The sequence below is a fragment of the Anoplopoma fimbria genome, chromosome 14 (assembly GCF_027596085.1).
Source record: "Anoplopoma fimbria isolate UVic2021 breed Golden Eagle Sablefish chromosome 14, Afim_UVic_2022, whole genome shotgun sequence".
NCBI lineage: Eukaryota > Metazoa > Chordata > Actinopteri > Perciformes > Anoplopomatidae > Anoplopoma > Anoplopoma fimbria.
This window is the reverse complement of record NC_072462.1, coordinates 7,582,023-7,606,957: the sequence shown is the minus strand read 5'-3', so window position 1 is coordinate 7,606,957 and position 24,935 is coordinate 7,582,023. Positions and strand designations below refer to the sequence as shown.

General features: G+C 40.2%; 1 protein-coding gene across 1 annotated transcript; it reads left to right on the top strand.

Annotated features, from left to right (window-relative positions):
* The first annotated feature begins 201 nt into the window (after positions 1 to 201).
* On the top strand, positions 202 to 18,072 carry phf24 (PHD finger protein 24). Its single transcript, XM_054613136.1, has 8 exons — positions 202 to 615; positions 2,463 to 2,648; positions 8,082 to 8,160; positions 9,667 to 9,869; positions 11,319 to 11,485; positions 14,205 to 14,237; positions 16,081 to 16,158; positions 17,976 to 18,072. Exons 1-8 carry the CDS (start codon positions 202 to 204, stop codon positions 18,070 to 18,072), a joined length of 1,257 nt encoding a protein of 418 aa, XP_054469111.1.
* Positions 18,073 to 24,935: the final 6,863 nt, after the last annotated feature.

The following is a 24,935-nucleotide window of genomic DNA, read 5'->3' as shown; positions in this document are numbered from 1 at the left end:
TATATTTAGGTAAGTTGTCTAAACTTTCATTTCATTGTATATTTGTTAAATATTCATGATTTTTTTTTTTGAAAACACGTTTACAGGTAGTTTAACCTTGGGTTATAGCTGTACTGTTGTAATACACTGTTGTGATAAATTGTAAATGCAGCGTACTTGTGTAACTGTTCTCTCTCTCTCTTTCTCCATCCGTCTGCAGTCATGGGAGTGCTCATGTCAAAGAAGCATCAGGTGGAGAAGGTGCAGAAATGCAACGCCGTCGTCTCGGCCTTCCAGGCGGGCGTTAAGGAGCGTCCAGCTCCAGCCAAACAAGCAGACGGAGAAGTGGAGGAGGGCGAAGGCCCCGACGAATCCTCAGCCACTCCCGACGAGAAGAAGGCAGACGAAGCGGAGAAGGAAGAAACAGACAATAACGCAGGCCCGTCGACTTCGGCCCCAGCGAGGGACGAGTGTAAGGTCAACCAGGAAGCTTGGTCGAGGTTACGTGACGGGAAAGGGGTGGAGCCTGAAGATCTTGATAAGAGCCATCAGCTCACGCCGCCTGCTTTCGTTCGTCCAAAAAGGGAAGCCGATGATGACCAGCCTGTAGAGGTGGAGCTGCTAAAGAAAGAGCAGGTATGAAATAAAGGCCTAAATAGAGCAGCTTGATAGTTATTCATGGCCAGGGTGTTTTTTTAAATCAAGACTATAAAAAAACGTTACTTTGACATTTTACAGACATCTCTTTAATCCCACGACATGGGGATTTAGAGTGTGTGTGTGTTTTGTCAAAGCATCTCCATGGCAACAGTAGCACATTATCTCCTTTCCTCCCTCAAGTTGGCATTATGATGAAGCAGTTCAGCCAGGCTTTAAAGCGACTCTTAACTTTATCTAAACACCCTTGTTGATGGTGAGAAAGTATTAGTATAAAGTCACGGCTTTTTATTCCCACACTAGCGATGAGATGTGTTGTTGTTGTGCGTGAGAGCTCTTCACAGGGAGCATCTCGTGGGCGGCTGCTTTGGCTGTTGCTCAGAGAGGTGACCCTATTCAGGGCGTCGCTGACGAACGGGGGGATGGAGTTCACAGGTTCACTGACACCATCAGGTTTTTCTATTTTGCAAAGAGTAAACATTGCCTGACAACTTGCTGTACTGCCGATGCTGCACTTTAACAAGTAGCGCAGACATAAAGTGTCTACTTCGCAGTAATAATAGATATATACTTGGGGATTTGAATAGGCTGAAACTGAACGCAAATGGTATCTAGACCACAAAGAGTAAAGCAATATTATGGGATGGTTTTGCCGGTCTAATATGGCAGTAAATTGATCTTCCTTTCTCCTTTCATCTGTCACATTCAAAGTTCTGCATCTCCATTAGCAACTGCCTCCTTAATTTCTTGTGTCTTAAAAAATAAAGAAAAGGAAACACCTCTGTTCCACTTCCCCACAGCAAAGGACCCCAGTCACATGATACAATACTCAAACACCCACATTAACACACAATTTTCATTATTGACTGGCAAGAAACCTCAAGGTCCGATTTTGGGACCCATTTTATTCTCATATAAGATTCCTTTCCCGGGCTATCCAGTGCCACTTTTCAGTGTTATGCTGATGACACTAAGTTCTACGTCAGTGTGTTGATGTTAAAAATATCCTCACCTTAACATTAAACATTTAAAAATCTGAAATCCTTAAATTATGATTTTATAATGTAAGATTTTTATTGAAATTGATTGCTTGTAGGGTCACCTTTATTGTGATTCTTGATTTTTAGATAAAGTGCTCCAGTTTAGACATTGACAAATGTTATTGTCCCTGTTGGGAGCCCATCTCATTTTGACACGGACTATAATGCAGGGAGCTTGTTGATGCAAAAAGAGTCATCAGGTCAAGAGAGGTGGACCATAACTAGAAGATAAGCTGTGACTGAGTAAGTAAGACAAGGTCTCATCTGTGACGTGTCTGCAGGCGTGAAGCCAGTGCCGACGCGCTGAAATGGAGATAAAAAGAAACAAGTGTGGAAACTCTGACATTGTCTCTGACATGCTAAACCAATGAAGCATTCTGCAGTTATTTCCCCTGGCTCGACAGCTGGGTTTATCCTGGCTTTAAATGGAGCCCAAACAGAGGTTGGAGAATAACTGACATGAACACATGTTGGACAATGGCACAGTTATCTTTTCCATGTCAAAGGCAGTGTGGCCTTAATAATCTATCCAAGACCGTGAGCAAAGAACGCAAACTGCTAATACATTATTCAATACCCGTCCCACCATCAAACCACACTCCCATCAGTGATGGACTGATACCTTATCATTCCACCCAGCCTTCTTATTTGGAACTTTAATGGATGGCAATGCTTGTCTGTGTGTGTTTGCAATCCACATATCTGCTAACTTGAGATTGTAGATCAAGTTTCCAACTAAAAATCTTTCAGTAAATGACACAATCTGTCTTTATTTTTTTACCTCAGCCGCCAAACGATGAGATGTGTGATGTGTGTGAGGTGTGGACCGCCGACGACCTGTACCCCTGCAGGATCTGCACTCGGATGTTCCACGACGGCTGCCTGAGGGAGCTGGGCTACCTGAGAGCCGAGGCCCTGCAGGAGATGAGAGATACGGCCCACACCGTTACTGGCTGGAGCTGCTACTATTGTGTAAGTCTGCGAAGCTCACTGTCACCGTCACTTGCTGGACAACAAACAGTGTTGTGCAGTTTTCCGATATGCAGATGCATGGAGGTATACCAAAATATACACCCTGTCGGTTCGAGCGTTCACGTTTGGTTTTCCGGCCTTTGTTTCGTTAAGGAATTTTATTGGGCTAATTCTGGAGGATAATGAAATTTTTTTCCTCTATTTTCTAGAATTTGCAGCTCTTGTATGTGGTTCGCATTTCATCCCGTTTCTCATGCAGGACAACCTTGCTGGGGGGATTTTTGGCCACACGTGACACCCTATTCTAGTTTTTTGTTACTTTGTGTAAATACAGCGTCTTGAGTGATCCCATGAACAGGATTAACGCGCCCCGGGCTGGGACTTCCCAATGCTAGCAAGGTTTATTGAGTAATCTCACTTTAAGAATGTTAAGGTGGGCCTTGTGAAAAACAATTTGATAAAGATACCCAAGTGTGATTATTTTTTACAAGTTAAACTAGAGGGCTATGTTTGGGATTTACATGGTATTAAACAAAATATATAGAAAAGTACTACAAGAGTAGAATCAGATAAGATAACATTATCTCAAAGTCATCCTAGGGCTCTTATCTTAAATAAATCAGTTAATTAGAGGAAAGTCAACTCCTAAGTGAATTTACCAAGATTGGAACATGACATTCAGAAGTGGTATGCCATTTATTGATACAGGCTTGTTAGCCAGTTATGGTAACAAGGACAAACTGCTGTTGAATCCTATCTGACAAATGACACCTCATGTTAACAGCCCTATGCTGTAGCTGGTTGAGCTAACGTTAGCTTCACAGAGTGACTGCTGCCCCACAGCCTGAGCTCCAAGACATGTTATACTACGATGGGCATATAAAAGGTACAGACAACCACATATGGAGAACATAATAACCATACATCATACAATAAAAACTTTATTTTAAAGCATTTCATAATGTCATGGCGGGAAAAGCACAGGTGCGACTATTATCTTTAATGATAGTTTCCTCTCAGTGCCTCTCAGTACATTTGCCAGCGACAGTTTTCATAGTAGCTGCTGAAATGAACAGCTGCTGCCTTAATTAATTGCACTCTCTCAAATTGTGATTTGTCTTTTAAAATGTCAATGAATTGTTGTTATATGGACCATCCCTGTTGTGACAGACAACTGACCGGCGTATAGAATGAGCCTGTTCCAAAGTTTGTGGAAAGTCATGTTTCAAGCAACACACTCTCAGCCCAATGTGTGCCGCTCCACGTATCCATCTAGGTTCTGTTTTGCAAGTGTTAGTGACAGAATGGCAATATACGGTCATTACATGCATAGTGTCTTTTCACTATAAAATTCATTCTGCACAGGAAGTTAGGTTAAGGCAATACAACCACTTAGATAGGTTCGGGAGAAGAGCATGGTTGATATTAACTTGCCTGACTATCGACTCATGTGACTAGTGTGTGACAAACGAGTCAAGTAACAAGCGAATCACGCAACGTGACAAAATGTCAACTATGTCATCTCAGTTGTTCTGCCCTTATTTTTATATTTGACGCGGTATATAGCATTATATAGTCCGTTATATAGGCTAACTATGTTTTTCAGCAATGGTGAGTAAAGGACAATGAGCTCTTTGACGTGGCTTTATAGCAGTCATTGTTCCATGTATGACAGCAGCTGCTGCGCAAATGTAATTCTGTCATGTTTTTATTTGGAAATTAATTCAACTGGAGGTCAGATAAATATATATATATATTTTTTTTAAGAATAAAACATGGCTTCAGCTTTTCGTCAGGAATCCGTGGCCAATGCCAAAACCAATGACTCTCGGTTTTCGAGATGCACAATGCAATCTGCTTTAATTTTGAGCGTAAACAGCTGAAGAGAGGCTCTCACTGGAGGACCCTTCAGTGGAGTGGGGGCTTTCGCTGTCTCTCACCAGCCCATGAGAAGCGAAATCCCTTGCCAAAGTTGCGCTCATAGGGGGGACATTTTCACACAATCATAGAGAGGACAGCGAAAGGTCCTTTTTTCTCTGGCTTGGTCCTTCGGTGTGTGAGGAACGGGGGCGGAAGGAGACAATTCAGCGAGGGAAAGAGAGAGACCTGCCCTCCTAGCTAAAGAAACCAGCTTTTTTGTTAGCACATGTCAGTCAGCTATTATGAATCCCCCGCTTCCTTCTTTCCGTCGCACCCACATTCAATTTCACACATGGCACTGGATACTGCTGCGGGTGGATGGAGCTTCCTTGAAAGTGGATTTACAGTCAGCCTTCAAAGCAGACTGCTGCATGTCAGCCAATCACACGGAGGACGGCTTCATGAACGAGCTGACCCTTCTTTATAGCACCGTCCACCACGATGAGAAAGCTGTTGTTTCTAGCTAAAATGCAGGTTTATCAGAGCTTTTTTCACTAAAAACGTGCAGCTGGAAATTAGGTTGAGTGTAGTGTCTCAACAATGAGCTCAAAGTGAAATAAAAGATCCACATGCATGAGGGGAACTGCAGGGTCGGGCTCTTGTTTTCTGATCTGATTCATTGTTCACTTAGAAATACTGTTTCTTGGAGCTTTGAAATCAATAAGAAATTTTTTTCTCAACTTCCTGCTCTGGCAGTCTATTTAAAGCTGTTTGAACAGACAATCAATGCTGTCATTTTTTTTTCTAAAACAGGACCGTATTATATTACTATTTATGCAAGCTGCCAGTTTAAGATTAGAATGTGTTGCTATTATTATACTTTCTCTCCCCCATGGGGCCTTTTGTGTCCGTTTACCAGATGCTGTCAGTAGGTGTTGCATAAACCCTTAAATCACTTTTAATGTCTCTCTTCTTTGAATATAAGTTTAGATGGAAATCAGACAGACTTAACAAATATAATTATAGCATCCATAACGGATGGCCAGTTTCATTGTTTTGCAGGCGGTCCATGTTACTAAGGGTAACGCTTTATGAGCATAATAACTTTGTTCCTAGCCAGACATCGTTTCTAATCCGCAAACAAAGGAAGTAGCTTTTTTGATGACAGCATGATCAATTTGTTTTGTTGTTTGTTTTATTTATTCTCATCTCATTTGTAGAGTGACAGACACATACAGATAAATTGATTATTTACCCTTAATGAATTCTTGTGGGGATTTTAGACACTGAGGACTGTAATAAATATGATAATAAGAAACACGATAAAATAAAATCAATGATAGGCTAGATAAGAGCAGTAATGCAGAGGGACACGGCACATGGTTTTGAATATGATGCACCATCCACATGGTTAAGGACTGTAAGAGAAACACAAAACACTGGCCTCCCTCCATTTTCCTGGAGAGTGAAAGACACCAACCAACCAGTTTGCTGTCCAATCAGGAACGAGTGCCACTTTATCCTAGGTGGCATCAATCTCCCCCCTCAATTGAAGCCAATTTTGATACAAGTGCACTTTGACAAACAACATTAATCAAATGTACTCTCTCAAAATGCTAAATCAAAGCACACATATTGTTGGTAGAGTTAAGTAACAAGTCAACATTCCCTTTTTTTGGAACAGACTAACATTACAGAAGAAACTATTGCCCACAAAGACATTTTAAAGTTCTTTAGAGACTAAACACAAGTGAATAAGCATTTCTAACACATCAACAAGTTCACAGCTCAGTTAAATAAATTACATAATGGGATTGGAGAAAATAGGCCCCTGTGAACTGGTAGGGCTGGAGGGCTAGACACCACTGCAGTGTCCGGGCATTCTGATGCTGCATTGAGTGAATCCACTTCAGGGCTCGGTGGTCTCCATGACAGTATCTGTGTTGGGCTTTTGAATGGCTTGGGGTGATTGTACCAAACCTGCCAAACTGCAGAGAGCAGCCACTATAGAATGAGCACAAAACAATGTGGGAGAAAGCACGGAGGGTCTTTTGGTCCAGTGTGACAAACAACAACCCTCTGTTAGCTCTCAGTCAGCTTAGACACTTTAAACTAACAGTTCCACTCCGTTCAAATGATAATATAACGACATTTTAACAAGGACACAACGTCTCCATCTGCATCCCTACACTTTTAGTTCTGCAGACACAACAGTGAGCCTGTTATTCTGGTTCATTTTTACTTTTCCCTGACTATTGAATTGCCATTAGAGACGGAATTGTGTGGGTTAATCCTTCTTTAGCGAAAGCATAAATTAATAAACTAATGAAGGAAGGAAAGGACAATTATATGTGATTGAGTTTCTTCATGTGATTCCCGCATCCATTAAAACATCAACTTAGTTAAGCAGCACCACCCACTCGCAGCACCCAGACATAAGCAGGAAGGACTGGCAAGTATCAAAGGCTGTATAAATAAATAAATAAATAAATATGTGAATAATTAGCGACACATACAGTACACACACTCTTGATCTGTAAACGATGCAGACAGCGGGGCAGCGAGGCGTCGGCAGCTAATGTGATCTTGATGACATGCTGAAGAAATGCAGGAGGACGTCAGGCAGCCTGTTGCTCGGCTCTTGGCTCATATGATGAGGCCATGTTTGCCACAAACTTTGCCGGGCCGGGGGTAGGAGGCGGGGGGTGGGGATGCGAGGGCAAGTTATGATTGAGTGGTGTTTTAATCAGCTCCCTGAACTTCTTATCTGATTTTTTTTAATTTCATTTGTCTTTGAATGGTGGGCGGTGGCGCATTTCCATTTCGATTTGTGGATTTTATGAAATCCTGGCAGATTTTAACGGTGATTAAGGCCTATGTAAACAAACTGGAATTGACTTCCCTCAGTAATCCCGAAGGGATCATCAAAGTATATACAAATAATATACAGATATATCTCAGCCTCTCCTGTGATTTGCCTTGCCTGTGGATTTGCTGATGTCTGGGAAGAAATGTATATATTAGAAGACCTTTCATCGTGTTCATTTTCAATAACTCTGATTAAATGCCTGATAAGTTCATTTTTGGCAACATAATATTTTAATATACTCACATATATAATTGATATGTGTGCTTTGAGTATTAGTGAGCAGATTTACAATTAAAACACTGCCATTGGCTATTGAAATAGATAAAACATGATATGTAAAAGCAGGTACTAGCAAAGCTTATGACATACTTTTGCAATTAAATCAAAAATGTTTCATGATATGAAAGTGACTGAAATTTAAAGCCTCATGGTCATAGACTGTATATAAGAAATGGACGTAGTCATCGTGAAGTCACCCATTGGTTTGGTAATCGGACAACACCATAGCAGCAACCTGTCAATCACAAAGTAGCCCCACCCTAAAGCATTCCCTGCTTTATGATCTATTTGACTCTAAATGCATCATTTACTACTTAATTACAGGAGATCCATCTGGGACTAAGCCAATGGTATTACATCACACAATAAAACGTTTTTTTCTTTACAAGTCTAATTATCTGCCCTCATCTCACCCTTCTCTGCAGGATAATCTGAATCTACTCCTGACAGAGGAAGAGATGTACAGCCTCATGGAGACCTTCAAACAGTGCAAGATCATCCCAGGTGAGTCAGCTAATCAAGGTTAGATAACACATTATATATTTTGTTCAAGTGTGGCAGTATGTAGTGGTCATAATGTCCATCTTGTTTGATAGTTAGGAAATAATCTTTTTTTTTTTTTTAGGAATGGCAATGTTGGTTGTAGACTCTTAGTCTTGTTTTTATATATCCATAGGCCTAGTTGGGGAGGGGTCTGCTGGAAATTGTGAGGGGTCATTTCTTTCACGAAATTAAATAAATGTATTTAGCCATGCAACAGCCTCAGAAAGGTTAGTTAACCACACGAGGCTACTGTTTCTAAATCAAAGGATGTATTTTTTACTCAGACACGCTCATATAAGAATGTAGCACTAGCAGAGCGTTAAATATTTTTTAATATCATGAACGATTCTCTCTCGAATCAGCAGGGAGAGGCACAGATTATCTCTCTATCTCTTTACAACCACGGAAAGCAAGCAGGCTAAGAAACGGGAACAAAAAAATGCGTATGTCTATCTAGCGGTCTTGTCCTCTCCGTTTCAGCACTACAGACAGCGGCGTGCGACACACCCATCCTCGCCCCAACACATTCTCACCCCAATGCATCAAATACTGACGCATGGTCGGTGCTCCTAAGCTTCAAGCTATGACGCTCTAGGTATCCCTCTTAGAGTCAGTTTTGGACGGGGATGGGAAAGCTTGTCATTATACCCTTGTTTCTCGCATAGTTTATTTTCTAAATAAATTTCCGTCTTTGTAGGAAGTTAGTTTTAAGTAACAAAATCACTTATTAGATTTAGGAAAAGAATGTGGTTGATGATTACATGACTAACGATTGTGTTTACATTGGAGTTAGTCCAAAGCCCAGCAAGTCGTATACTGACACTAGATGGGGCTTCTGTGCATCGGTTTTAGATGCTGAGGAGCACAGACCAAGCCACGGAGTTTAACGCAGTGGGAGTGAGAACCGGCTGGCTCTACGGACAACAGACATAAAATGGGCAAATTGACCCATATCGTTTGGCTTGTTTAAAGTACAAGCTTTGAGGAATAACACCCAATTCAATAATTCAAGCATAAAGACTATTATATCATATACTATATAAAAAAAGAAAGAAAAAAGTGTGTCCAATTTGTTTTTCCAGTTAATCAAGACAGTGAGAGTGCTAGCCACTCTCAAAAAAAAAGATTTTAATGTCAAAACATATTTTTAAATAAACAAGCCACCTTAATCTAGAGACAGGTACCAGTACTGCTTCTTTTGCTTGCATAAATGACAACAATATAAAACACATTATTTGAACTGCACACACTCTTTTCTTTTATTGATTGAGTTATTACATTATCTGCCCTCATCCCCCGAGTCTAATCCGGAATGTGTGGCATCGATACTCACCTTGGATGGAGGGCAAACAGTGGGCGGTTGTCCTGCCTTTGGGGAGAGCGAGTCTTGATAGGTTACTTACATCTGAAAGACTGCTCGGTGACTGGTTAGGTCTGATGTGATGCATTGTTCCCTTGCCGCTGCAGAGTCATGCCTGGTGTCAGACGAGCTGCTGCAGTACCGCCACTTTGCATCCAAGCAGCTGTTCGATAAGGACCTGACTGATGAGCAGGAGGAGGAAGTCCTGGCTCAGTTTGCAGCAATGGATCCCGAGAAGAAGGGTCAAATCGAGTGGTCTGACTTCCTTTACTATGAGTCGCTGGTAGTGTTGAAGAAGTTTCGGACAGAGGTAAAGTGTTAAGATTAGGAAACAAGTTGAATATATTCACAACATCTAACTGCAAAGCAAGGAATCTCTGTCTGAGACTCTGAAGTCATAACTTATAACAATGACAATTTTCCTCATCCTAACTGTTTTACAAACTGTTTACATCTCTCCCTAGAGGAAAAAAAACAGCAATAGGGCACCGCATGTGCTCCAAACAGCCACACACTAAACAGACTCTGCTCTAGTAATTATACCACAAAATATACACTCCCTGATTTCACTACAGCATTCGATGACGCCCTGAAAATCCCTAAAAATACTCCTCCTCACTGTTGATTAAGAACAATAGAGCAAGATTAGGAGGCTTAGAACAACCTGACATAAAGCATTATCATCACCATTACAACCATGGAACGTAAAAACTCGGTGTGTTATCCTGCTTCTACCATTTGCTAACAAATTGCCATACGTTATCAAATAATATTTTTTATTTGTTTGTTTACTTATACAACAATCTTTTTCCTGGCTATTTAAAATATAATCATGAAATACAATTCCTGAGCCCGAGAATATATGGCGTTTGTGTTGCTAAGCGACGTCAAGTAATACAGGAAAAGGTTCACAGGGCTGAGCAGGGAGTTTTGAGAGAAAAATACTTCTCAAATCATGACATTAGTCAACCGACGAGAAATAGAGAATAACGCTCCAGACCATCTTTCCAGCAGAGATAACGTTATGTAACTCTCTCTCTCTCACACACATACACATACTCTGGCGGCCTCCCCCTCTCGTTGCATTTTCTCTCAGCTCCTCTCTCCTTTACCCAAATTTAATCCACACCTTCCAACCAATCAGAGAACAGAATTATCTGTGGCCGCGGTGTGACTCAAGCTAACTGTGTGAACACTCTTTCATTCACACTCTGACACAGCTCAACAGAGTGGTGAGAAGGTTTACTTTGTACTAGGCCTCAAAAAGCCAATGTTATGCTGTTTGCATTTTTTCGGTTACTGTGGCAGAGATCAGCAAAGAAACATGCATCAATACTTTCTAATCAGACTTGTAGAGAATGCAGAAACACAGGTCAAAGAATACTTTATGTAGAGGTTAGTTTGATCGAAAGGCCCTAAGTGAAATAGTACAAAACTGTTGGCTTCCATCCACCTCCCTGAGTTACTCATTTTCTTTATTTTCACTTCACAACTGTTTAAAATGTGTGCTTTAGTTTGGGAGCTTAAATATGAGAATTGATTATGGGTGAATGTGCGGGTAGCATGGGGTAAATCGGCACTAGCAGACAGTGTCAGACAATGCTAATGTGATTGATGTGATTAAGGCCAAAGATATCGGCCGTAAAATACCTTTTCCCAGGTTCCTAAATTACAGCAGCGTAAAAGGGGCAGGGGATTAATATGGGTAAATCAAAGCCACATATTCTCAGATGCTGTTCCGATTTTTTTTCTTTTATAGAACTCAATGGTGCGCCTGTTGACTGCCAAGGAGAGAAACAACGCCCGGTCAGTGTTCCTGGCTCTGGATCTGGATGAAGATGGTGTGATCACAAGAGCAGAATGCCGCCAGGCCCAGCAGTCCTGGTTCCACAAGCTCAACAAAGACTCGCAGTCTTGCAATGTGAGGTGAGCATACCAAAAGAGGGGTCAGTGTATCCCAACAGGACATAGTCAAATTGCAAAAACCAGAGCATTATAGTTTAAACCCTCGAGAAAATCATAAGTATTCCATGTCCAGACTCAGATAAAAGGCACTCGTCTGTGTTTAAGTCTGGCAGGAGTTTTTGGGGGATTGAGGATCTCATCTGTATGCCAACTGCAGCTGGCAGACGGAAAAAAAGGTTTGGCTGCTTAGGGAGTAGAGACAGAAAGAAGACTAGAAGCAAGATAACAAGCTGTGTTCATTCCTCATTACATATTCTTCCTTTGGTCGACATAATCCCAAGTAACAGTGTCCATTTTGATTTATCCTGCAAATTTCCCCGCTGCAGGACTAATAAAGGATTATCTTATTTTATCTTTTTCGCAGATGACACACATCTTTACTTGCATAATGAGGAAATCAGTCTTCTGTGTTTTCAACATCAGAGATGGACAAAAGAAAAGTCCAGTGCCAGTTCAGTGCTAAAACCTGAGCTTTACGGAACTTAATAGTTCATTTTAGCTCATTGTTTAGCTGTCTGGATGTGTAAATACGCAACTGTTAGCAACTTCAAATGTTGAGTATATGTCAATGGCGTGTTTGCGTGGTTTCCGCTGCCCGCAAGTAGCCAAAAAAACAGTTAAATTACCGTATTGCTTAAATGGAATGTTAAGCCGTCAGCATGCCATTTATTTTGTTGATCTACACTGACAAATTCTCTTTAAGGAGAAAGGCCTTAAATCACAACATGAACCAATTAACTAAAGTATTTGGACTAAGTGCTTAGACTCCCGATGAAGGGGATAATGTGTACTGTCAATACAGTAGCTTTTAGAATTTAACAATTATAAAGTAAATCTCATCTACATCTTCATGGATCAGGAACATTAAATCACCCAAGGTTTTATAGAGCTCAATTGCTACATCTGTTGACTCTGCTGTCTTTGTTTGCAAAACGGAAAACTTAGATTAGCTTTAGAGACCGAGGAGGAAAATTTAAGTGAAAACAGACATTCTTATTCCCACTGCACCATATGGTGATTACACCATTTGCATACCGTCACTCTTTTCTTCCAAGATGTCTAAAGGGAAGATAGTATCTTCGCATCAAAACAGAAATAAAAAACTAATAAATCACCCACCATTATACAGTCAGCAGAGATTATACATGAACTCAGAAAATTCAACAACCCTGTCCTTTAGTTTTAGCGCTGGTCGCATTTATAATTCAACACGGTCCTCTGGCTAGAATAGCTAATCAAAACCCACAGCTATGACCCTTCAAGCCTCTGGTTTGACTTCAATTTCCCCAAGGTCATGCAGCACAACACCTGACCTGTCTACCTCCCTCAGTGCTCTGCACAGAAACAAGACACAATGCTCTTTCTTTGTCCCTCTGCAGAGGAGCTTTTAGCTAATATGGCACATTGTCCATATTAGAATGCAATAAATGCTCACACCAGTGCAACGCTGACAGAGAAATTGAAAAGGGGATTATAAATCATGTGTAGATGTAAAGTTTCATTCACTAATGTATTCTGTGCTGCCACTCACATGTCGTTAGCAGGCATTTAGTTACCCGCTAGTTTGATGCTGAGTACGATGGAATTCCTGCTCCAATAAATTGTCAGAAATTAGATAGATGAAGCTGGTTGTTTCTTCCTGGAACTCACTTGAGCTGTGCTCTTTTGAAGGCTCCTGAAGCAGACTCAGTTCAAAGCTGTTTGCACTTTTGTTTTGGCTGGGATCGATTAAGCTTGGACCCCTGACAAGGCCACGGGTCTGGACACAATAAAACATACCCTGCAACTAATACTACCTTTTGTTGTGGATCAAAGGAGTGGCAAAATATGAGATGCATTTCCCAATATAACGCAATCTGGTGCAAGTACAGCCTTGAACACAAATCTACAGCTCTCTGAAAAAAATAAAAAAATAATTGAACATACTAATCTTCAAAAAAGCTTTCCTTGCTGGGTGATTATTGCACTGGATTGTGTCCATCCCTTGTAGTCTCAATTTGATTTGGTTATTATTATTATTTATGGCAGAAAATGCCAAAAAGAATTACACTTAATATTGTGCAATTTATGGGTTTTACACATACATATATATATATATATATATATATATATATATATATATATATATATATATATATATATATACGTACATACATATATACATATATGTATATCAGTTTTTATACTCACAGACAGACCTCATCAGAGTTGTAATTAAAGGTAAATAAGCTCTGATGAAGTCTGATGAGGCCACATTTGTTTGTACTCTGTGTGTGGGTGTGTGTGTGTATGTCAGTGGTTGAAAAAGTATTCCGTAGTCCTGCATTAAGTTAAAGTGCATAAGTATTACCTGAAAATGTTTTACTCAAGTATCAAAATGATTAGTACTCATAATGCATAATGAACCCTTTGTGGGTGTTACTGTTATTACTGCGTCATTTTTACTCATCCATTTGCAAATTATATAATATTCACTATTGAAATGCAGAAGGGTACAAGTAGACATATCACTAAATTAAAGTACATATTTGTACTGTAATAACTGGACTTTCCGCCGTTGTTGTGTGTGAACTGTGTGTGTGCACGTGCTTGTAATTGCTTATAACCTTCTTGAGCTGTCAAATCTCCTCTGCTGTACCATTTCCATCCCTTTCATTCAACATGCGGCATTCCCCCACAGACTCATGGGACTCTGCTCTCCTATGAATTGTGGGTGAGTGTGACTCAGCACTGCATGGCTTGCCTCCTTTTTCCTTACTTCAACACCCTTGAGCACCCCTGCAATCCTTAAGTATTCTCAGACGGCCCCCACCGTTTAGATTTCATTCAGAAGTTAACCACTCGCTCTTAAAAAGAATGAAAAAAGCGAGATTACATACATCAATCAAATATGGATGCATCCTTGAATGGAGTTTAACGAGCAGAGTTTGAGCCCTTCATATGATTAGGTCTTGTTATGCCGAGGCACAGATAAGATTCAGGCTGGCCTCTAATTATAGGGATCAAAAGAAAGCCTTTTGTTCTTGTCGGGGGAGCTTCACTTCAAAAGCCTCTCTTATCATCGTGAGAGGACACTGTGGACCAAAGGAGTGCGAGTGCGCGCTGTGCACAGCAGGGCCACGCATAACACTAAGATGCAACCTCATTGGTGCTCATTAGAAAGCAAATAAAAATAAAATTAGTCAGAAAACTCTGCTCCCTTTTGATCGCTGGATTATAGAGCTTAACAAGGTACAGTGTGAGTATGAAAAAAGTTTTCAAGGAGCAATCAGTCAGAAGGTTCATCAGAAGAAATTCGATCCAAGATCTAAAACTCATGATTCGTGAAGTTGTGAAAGACAAGTCGTCTCGGTTTCTAGTGAAATGGAAAGTGACGTTGGCTTGCTCCATATTGTTTTATATAACCTTCTGTGTTTGATTTGGCATCAGAAAGAAAATCCACTCAAATAATTCACATTGGGTGTGGAAATGTATTGTTGACTGGAAACAGTAGTTCAACTTGATGTTCACTTTCTATCTTAACATTGGCTCAAACGGAGCATTCAGGAGTTTTGTCCACTATCTTTTGTGGGTGGACAAAACAAGCCACTGCCTCATGAACTCTGACAAACTGTAATGGTCTTTTTTAATATTCTATATACTTTATATATCAACTTTATACAAATGAATCCAAAGATGAATTGATGGTTAACATAATTATAGAGTTTCAGCACTTATTGAGACTGAAAACAGTGCTGTTGTCACTTGATAATTTTTAAGGACTGGGCCTACAGACGAATCTGTTGGGGTAATTGCATTAAAACTAGAAGGAATTACTAAAAAACATTTTGACTCTTTTTGCCAAGGAAACGTAAAAGGGCACCAACAAGAAAAGGAAGAGATTGGCTCACCATTGAACCACTCTGTCTCTTCAGAGTGGTTCCTGCTCCATTCTTTGTCGGCATGCAGCTCAGAATGCCATCCAAATATGAGGATTTGATGGAGATTTATTGGAGTTATATTTATTTTTGGAGCAGAGACTTTTTACTTTCCAATTTCTACAAAGTTGAAGTTTACTGTTGGAGCAGCTGACGGCAGCACAGTCCAGACAATACTTCCCTCTGTCTGTTAAACCTGGACTGAATTTTGTTGATTTTTATGCCATCTGATGACTGAATTTGACGACTGGGCATATTCATTGGCAAAAGCACCCATAATGTAAAGTCCTTGAAACTTCAAACTTGAATCCTTTATTTGTTCAGCTCAGATTCGTCTAAATCTAATGAAGTACTGACTTACTCTTTGGATTCACCAAAGTCCCATCCAAATAAGTTTTAATGAACAAAGGTATTACGGATGTGGATCAGAAAATGTCCCTATATTTCACAAAAATCTCAATGGGTCTTCCCTTGTTCAAAAGTTTGCATGGTGAAATAATTTTCTGTGCATTTTCCTAACAACAAATGTAATTCTCTTGTTCCTCCCCTTTTTTCAGAGCAAGAAAAAGTATTTTATTTTCACTGGCAGATGTTGTAGCCTTTTTTTTCTAACTGGTACTTTTCTGTCTTTTGGTGCAGTATCAGTCATGTTGGCCCCATGAGCGAGAGCAGTCCTGCCAGCTCTGGCAGTGAACGGAGCAAGACTGATGACAGCAGGTTGGCCCTCTTATCGTGTTAGTGTGTTCATGAGTGTGTGTGATTCAGAGAATACAATTGTTAGAAAAATATTACAATATGACAGCCATAGACTGGGATTATGAAGTAGATGTAGTCATCATGGCGTCTTCCGTCGGGTTATTGACTACAGTTTTGAAGACTGGAGTTAGTCATTTTGAACGTTTTTTTAGACCAATGGTGACAAAAGAGGGTGGCACTAGGTACAATGAAATGCAGAACACAATATTTTTATGCGACCAAAATGTTACAATGAACTTTCATGAAAACACACTGTGAAAGGTTTAAAGTTCTAAGACAAAACCAGGTCACATCCGTGGCAGCCAAGCCCGAAAGCATATTCTGATTTATTATTTTATTCTGAATGGGACGATAATTTATGCAATGAACATCATGCTTTCTCATAGACTTCTATACAAACAGACATCATTTTGCAACCAGAGGAGTCACCCCCAATTGGCCAGTAGAAAGTATGCAGGTTGAAGGCACTTCCGTATTGGCTTCAATTTTCAGGCCACCAAATTTCCCCGCTGCGGGACTAATAAAGGATTATTTTATCTTATCTTATTACAGCTTTGCATTGAATACCAATTTGGTGAAGCTCTCCTCTCACAGCTCTTGCTTCTAACAGGCTCACAGGCCTGCTGTCTCCCTTCAGCAGTGACATTTACATAAACTTGTTAACCCTATTAGTATGGGCCTTTTCCCACCGGACCAGCCTAGAAAGGGCTGTGTGGTCTCCGCGCAGCAGTCCCTGCTGTTCAAGAGAGTAAGTATTTTGTGGGCAGCAAAAGCAGGATTGATTTTGAGCGAAAACTGCAGCACAGATAGGAGCGACCTTCCCGCTTAAGGCTTGGCCGTCCCTTCAAATGACCTGGAACTCAGATTCAGAGTAACCAGATAATGAAGACAAATCCCTTTTTGAGACTTTCTTCACACAACATAACAAAATTTGGCAATAATCGCAGTTGTTGCACGAGCACTTAAGGCTTCGACTACAGGGAACCGCAATTAAATAGAGAACCACACAAGAGAGTCATACTAAGATGAATACTAATTAGCAGAACATGCAGACAGAGGTCTGAGAAATTGTTTTTATTTTAATTTTCAACTCTGCATGAGGCAAATTACAGCAGAGCACAGGCCATATTCTAACCATTATGATGTTAACAAATCATTTTTTACTGCACAGTTACTGTATTGTATTGTAAAATGGTGTATGCTGGGTGGGGTAATACCTGCACATTTTTAGTGTCACGACAATTTAGACACGAAAATAAAGATCAGAATAAAATGTTTTCTATAGTGGCCAAGAAATGGCATGAAATCCCATGAAATGCGTTAGTCCCTCTCTTTCCTCCTTCTATACCACGTTGAATGATGTTAAGCATAAATATTTAAATATAAGTCACAGTTATTTATTTTCTTATTTAAAAAAAAAAGCTAACGTAATTTAAAACATCTGGGCATTGTAGTTTTCAGCAAATATTACTCAAACATAAGTAAATAATGCATTTGTAGGGGACTATTTTTACCAGCGGATTAATACATATTCAGCGCACTATATTGAGTTTTTAAGCCACCTTGATGGTGTATGGAATTGACTCAAAATAAACTACAGTGCCCATGTTCATTGTAGTGAGGGATCATGTCACCCTGTAAAACAGTGTCTCATTGATGTTTATTTTTATATAGTTTATGGGCAAAAACGGAGCCCTTTGACAGTTATTCTGATGTTGTTGTCCTGAAAACAGTGATTTTTGACTAATAGATGAATAAAAACTCTCTTCTTCCAACAGGCCAGTGACCTGGGCAGACTTTTTAAAGGAGAGTGCCATCTACATAGTGTCTGCGCGGCCCAATAGTTCTGCCATGCACATCCGTCTGCCTCTATAATCCAGGATCCTCCACTGCACCCCAGCAGAGAGAGAGAGAGAGAGAGAGAGAGAGAGAGAGAGAGATAGAGGGGGTACCCTATAGTCTTCAGGGGAGAAGAGGAAGATAGATGCTGTAACGTGATGACATGTGGAAGGCAACTGAGCGAACTGGATGAAGCACTGAGAGCCAGCGGATCAAGGCTTCGATGGAACCTCTCCCTCCTCTGCGTCAACCCCAACCCCACGAAACCTGACAACCCGCCCGCTGATTGACACGCCGACGATGTAAGCGACAGCAGCCGTCAAGACTCCAAGAAAATACTACCAACAAATGTGAGAGATAAGAGGACGGGCTGCACACACGGCTGCTAGTCGGTCGATTCCAAAAACGTCAAGTGTAGAGATCGCGCGAACAAATCAAATCTCCCAGGATGCTCGCACTCTATTAAATTATAAATATCACACACTCTTTAGCCCTCCAGCTGTATAACACAGATCTCCTTGCGGGTACGTCAGTGTGACAGGCTGTTACTATTTCAAGTATTTATTCCTTTGGGCCTCATCATGCCCTCATTACATGCTACTGTAATGGGATTGTGTTATTCACCATCAAAATTGTTAATCACACTACAAAAGAGGGCACGTGCAAATTCATTATTGGTACTGTTTGACAAGTGGATTGTCTTCTGGAGGTGGAGATTAGCCCCCCGCAGCTGCCATTCTCAGAACGTATACCAAAACGGGAATGAAAGCTGTCCGCGTACCTGATATTATATGAAGAACTGCTATTCACGCCGGTATAAATTATTATTATGCATCAAAATAAAGCTGTATTTATTCCTGTATCCTCCGATGTATCCTCTGTTTATCCCCAGCCTCATCCAAGAGTCTATGTTCTTCCGAAGTATTAACCGTGAAAATAAAGGGACGTGAACGTTAATGAAAGCTAACCCGGGTAAAAGAGAACCCGGGTACATATACTGCCATAAAGTACAGTTCGTTCCAGATGCGCTCAGAGCTGCACAAAGTGGAAACATCCGCCCTCTTCTTGTAGTGTTCTTATTTGCACTGTGGGAACGAGGATGTAGATTGACTGCTGTGGGACATAATCACTGTAATGAAAAATGCTGAAAGACAATGGGCGATCTAGTGTAAGCGTTTGTCCTTTGTTAATACAAGAAGCACTGTTAAAAAAAAATGATAAAGGAAAAACATGGTGGGGATTCTATAATGTTACAGGTTATACAACAATTTAAAATGCACATGAAAACTGCCTGTAGAATATCTGGAAATGTGCTGTAACCAGTAGACCTTCATGTAGTGTTTATGCCATGTAATGACGGGTCTATGTCCTCTTAATAAATAAAGTATGGTTATGACATGGATCTTGGTTGTCTGAAGGATATGTCACAGTGCTCAAATAAATGCATGGCATTTACTCTCATTGAGATTCTTGGGTTGGATTCTGTTCTCCCTTTTTTAAGCTCCAATGCGAACCAAAAAAAGAAATAGCAAACATTTTTCAGGGGTACCACAATACAAATAAGGATATTTTTCCAATAACAATAAGTGTGTGTAAGATGACATAAATTAATTTATGTTAAATTCAATAGCTAATTACTACGTGTATGGAATCATTTATTTGGACACAATTTGAATGAACTGAATTGAATTATTGCCCAGTATTTCCTAGATATTATACTTGTGATCTACACACAAGTTCAAATATACAGAGAATAAGATGTCGTTTTCAGACCATGACCTTTTAGTTTGTGTTGCCTGTTTCTCACAACAAACATGCCTTATTCCTTATTTGTTTGCTTTCATGTAGAAGGGAAATTTGCTACATCTGCTACTGATTAGCATTATAATAATATGGAAACCAAAGCTATTCTGTTTCTTTTTTCTTGTTATTCTGTTTATTATAAATAAAGGACAAGCCTTAATGGTCTCTACTAATTAAAACAACAAAAAAATATATTCTTATTTTTCCAACTTTGGTTCGAGACTTCTTTTGCAAATGCTAAAAAAAAGAACTAATCAGGCAAAAACTAGAGGTGTTCTTGTGATCGGATCACACCAGCCCCACCTTAAGTGTTTTCCTGACAGCATCTTGTATGGCTGTGGCCCTATCGCGTTGACAAAATCTGTCGACGGACAGAAAGAAACTCAAAACCACTTCTGTGGTTTCCGTTACAGGATCACATTTTGTCATGAACAGCTGGTGAATATAGATACAAATGGACAAGAAAAATAACAAAGACAATTGATTGTTTGCTAAAGCCATCCCTTTAGCAGTGATTGTTGGTGCTTTCAACTGCTGTTGTACGGTCTGATAGCAGCAGGTAACAAAGTATCGTCAGATTTGCAGATTAGTGTGATGATACGATGGCTGAATAAGCTGCCCATCTGCCACAGCATTTAGAAGAGGGGCTGTCAGGGATGGATGGGTTAGATCTTGAGACCTCCCATCTGCCTCCAAACCTTCCAGTTCAGTCACTTTAGCGACAGTCATGTTTGAAGCCATCATATGCATCGTTAAGATTAACAACGAAACTGAAACATTAAAAAGTCAGCGACACTTTACAACCAACTCACAAAGCTAGCCGCAGCTGATAAAATCTGCTGCCATCGGGCTCCATTTCAGTCATGAGGAAAGTTTTTTTTCATGCAAATATGCCAAAGAATTAAGAGAACGGTTTTAGGTTCCTGGGCATCAACATTACAGAGGACCTGTCACTGCCCTCACACATATTCCACTCTGGTAAAAAAAGGCAAAATCCCCATGCCAAGTTATTGTTAACTTTTGTAGAGGAGCAGTAGAAAGCATCCTGGCCGGAAACACAACAAATGTGGCGTGGGATGTATGCACAGCTCTGCAGCATGCGTTTAGAGACGCCCAGAACACCAATGGTACCCATCTACAGAGCACCAGTGATAGCGCTCAGATGAGCCCAAAGGATGCTTAAGTCCGATGCCTCTCCCATCCACAGCCTGTTCACCCGGCTGCCGTCTGGCAAGAGATACAGGAGTATCCTCTGCTGAACAGAATACAAAGCAGCTTCCGTCCTCAGGCTGCGAGTCTCCTCACATCCACCACGTCCTCTGCACACCATCATGAATTAATGTCTCTTCTCATAAACCTCAGCGCTGCATATCGCACATGTTCTATACATTGCACTGCATGGTTGGTCTTCCTTGTAAATATAATATTGTTTTTCTTTTTTATAACCCTTCAGTGCTACTTTTATACACTTGGTTCTAAGCTATTGCCTATTATATATATATATATATATATATATATATATATATATATTTTTATATATATATATATATATATATATATATATATATATATACACAGTATAGATATGCATAATTGTAGATATGTGCTGTGTTAGACTGGAAAGCTTGACAGAGGTAGCAATCATAACTGCCGGCTGTGGCGTAGTGGAGAGCAAGGTAGTTCTCCATTCAGAGGATCGGTGGTTCAATACCCGGCTTCGGCAGTCGATGTGTCCTTGGGCAAGACACTTAACCCCAAGTTGCTCCCGAAGGCTTGCCATCGGTGTGGACTGGATGTTGCATGAATGTTAGTTAGAGTCTGATGGTGGCACCTTACATGGTAGCCTGTCATCAGTGAATGATATGTAATATATACTACTGATTGTAAGTCGCTTTGGATAAAAGCGTCTGCTAAATGACTGTAATGTAATGTAATGTAACTGTGTGTATGTGTGGGGGTAGGGGTGGATTAGCTAACGGCCGATTACTGTGGCTATAAAGTAGCATTGTATTAAAAGTTGTTTAGAATTGAGCCAGTTATCAGCTCCCTATATGGGATTGCCCTCTGCTCATTATTCCAAGTGGATGAGGCTAAAAAACAGCATACAACTACTGCTGCATCCAGTGACATTGCACAAATATACATTCCATAGAGGGCACGGGGCTCACCTTACCCATACAATCGCAAAACGCATACAGTATGTTTGAGATTGAATGTCAGGAGGGTCGTAGCACAGGGACAGTCAGAAGTGGCACTAGTGGAGCAGGCAGGAGCTGATTGTTTGCTCAAGCTCACATCAAGAGGACAGCTCTTAGAGGCATCATGGCCACTGGACCTTACACCTGCCTACAATACAAATGAAAGAGGATCTCATACCGCGAGGAGGTCACCTTTTTACAAAGGGGGTTTGCCAGAGAAAGGTAGACAGAAACTGTGAGAGAGAATACAGAAACTTAACCAAAGCTTTTTTGGATCCATCGACTCAGGACTCAATGAGGACGTAGACTCCACGTTTTCTTTTTTCTCTGTTTACACACCTGCATCTTTACAGAATTCTGCAGGAAATAGTCCTTTAATGTGGAAATGAGTCAGCATTTTTGCACATTGTCTTAAAGTCAATGGGTTTTTTGAATGGGTATTTGGTTGGATGTTTGGAATAAGGTTAAGAGATTTTAAAGATTGATTATATTTATGCTTCATAAACCATAAAGTAGTCTTCCTTTCTGAAGATTATCTTGCTGAACAAAATGTGTAATTATCGTGTGTTTGCCGGAAGAACTTGTTTTTGGCAATATTCAAATAATCCAATGGAATAATCCCATTATCTTTTAGATGGTTTTTTTAGATGGAGCAAGTGCAATGCTAACTTGCGGGGTTGGCCTAAAGAAATACGTCATCCCTGCAGCACTCTACTACTAGTTCACACAAGGTGGAAGGAACGGAGGTAGATGGGTCAAGCAAACACAGGACTTTTGTCCAAAAGCCTGCTTTTTGTGTCCTGTGCAAAAATATTTTTTAAATTCCCAATACATTTTTAGTCAAGTCGTTTGTCACGTAAGTCATTGACGTCGTTAGCCATGTGCCTCACATGAGTTGCTAGTCACGTGACTGGTTTGTCCCTTGTTAGACATGTGAGGTATCGTCAAGTTACGTCAACCATGCTCTTTTCCTCAACCTAACTTTGTGGTTTTGCTGCCTAAACCTAAACTTCCTGTGAAGGTGAAAGTTTAATTTTGAAAATACATGTGTATGCGTGTAACAAGTGCAATTGACACACCTTCCCTGACACGTCCAAAATTTATGCTAAAGGGGTTCATAGAGCGTCATAGTTTGAGGCTTAGGAGCACTGAACAAGCTGGGGAATTTCACACATTGAGGTGAGAATATGTTGTCCATGTATGATGTATAAACGATACAAACATACATACATACATACATACATACATACATATATATATTCCTTGTAATCTCATGTCATGTTCCAGTCTTGTGTTTTCATCGTTTTTAATTAGTTTCACCTGTCATGTTATTATCCAGGTCCTGTGATCGCCTCCCATTGGTCGTGCTACTATATAGGCGAGGCCAAACCTGTGTTGTCTGTTTGTTATTAGCCCTCAGAAAAACCTAAAGTGGTTGAAATATATTGCCTTTTGATGATTTAGCCACTACGATAAAGGTTTATGTAATATTTCCTTCATCGTTGTTACTTGTTTTTATATTTTGGACTGCCTGGATGGCATTCCTGTTTCTCCTAAATTTGGTAGCAGTCAGACAATGGAGTTATAGCTTCTGCCTCGAAGCTTGTCTTACTATTTTATCTGTCAGTAAAACTAAAAATAGAATGTCAATAGCATCTCCGGAAATGTTAAACTGAAGGTTGCACAGTAAAAATAGGGGACAGAAAAACACACAAAGTAGAAATAGAAAGAAACACACAGAGATAAAACAGGAAAGAGAGATACAAAGAGACAAAAAATGTGAGAGAGTGTGTGTGGGAGAGAAATAATTTAGATGAGGATCTTATGTAATTGTTTCATAACAGATTCAATCATGGCGTTCTTGACCAGGCTAATTGCTGCATTAAATGCTGAGTCAAATGGGAAACTTGAGCTCTGAATTAGTCCAAGGTTGTCCCACCCAAATAGCCTCACAAATTACCGGGCTAATAAAAAAGATTGTTTAAAGCCCTGTGATGCAGCCGCCATGTCATTTAGGATCAAGTCTTTATGTCTAAAAAAAAAAAAAAAATGACATGCCACACTTAACAGGGTTGAAACAAAAGTTAAAAGGGTTTAAATAAAGCATAAGCATAAGCATAAATACTTGCTAGTTTGATTGAAGGCCAGGATCTAAGGTATTAAACAGGCCCTATAATGCTATTTTCTGGGTGCATATTTTTTATCTCAAGTTACAGCTACAACATGTTTACATGCGTTAATGCTCATAATCCGCCTTGATTGGTCAGCTAGCCCGCTCTGTTATTGGTCAACGTTTCACATTTCAAAAAACTCTTCCTCCGGAGCTCCAGCTCTGTCTCTCTCTTTTGTTGTTTGAGGGCGGGCCAAACTAGACGGAAGGAGTTTTACGTGACATCCATAACATTATGACCTCATAAAGTTACGGAAGTGAAGGAGAGAATTCAATGGAGCCGTTTCAGGCAGCTCAGGAGCAGTGTTTCTGAGAGGGAGGGTAACTCCTTTTAGGCGTTGACTTCAGGTTTTACACTCTACGGACCTTTTACATGTACAAAAATATATATAACACACCAAAGAAGAGGGAAAAAGTGGAAAATCATAATAGGGCCACTTTAAGACAACAGCATATAAAGATATTTTTTTCCAGTTTTAAACAAATTCATACATTTGCCAATGTTGTGAGGCAACTTTAAAATACAACCAATTGAAATCAACTTCTTTCAAGATTTTTAGAATCAACTCATTTTCAATATCTATGCTCGCCAAAAGAATCATCCGATCAGTCGTGTGAGGAAGTGTGCACCTCTGTGTCTGTCCACAGCTAATCTCGCATTCTGCTGCAGCAAACTGCTGAATATTTCCGCTGCCCAGTTATAGCTACATGTTCAAAGACCTCTCGTG

What these genes read in the sequence shown, in the direction of transcription:
- phf24 (XM_054613136.1), top strand. Translation starts at nt 202, where the DNA reads ATGGGAGTGCTCATGTCAAAGAAGCATCAGGTGGAGAAGGTGCAGAAA. An exon ending in TGAAGAAGTTTCGGACAGAG is followed by an intron (nt 9,870 to 11,318) that starts GTAAAGTGTTAA and finishes TTTCTTTTATAG; the next exon opens with AACTCAATGGTGCGCCTGTT. An exon ending in TCGCAGTCTTGCAATGTGAG is followed by an intron (nt 11,486 to 14,204) that starts GTGAGCATACCA and finishes ATTCCCCCACAG; the next exon opens with ACTCATGGGACTCTGCTCTC.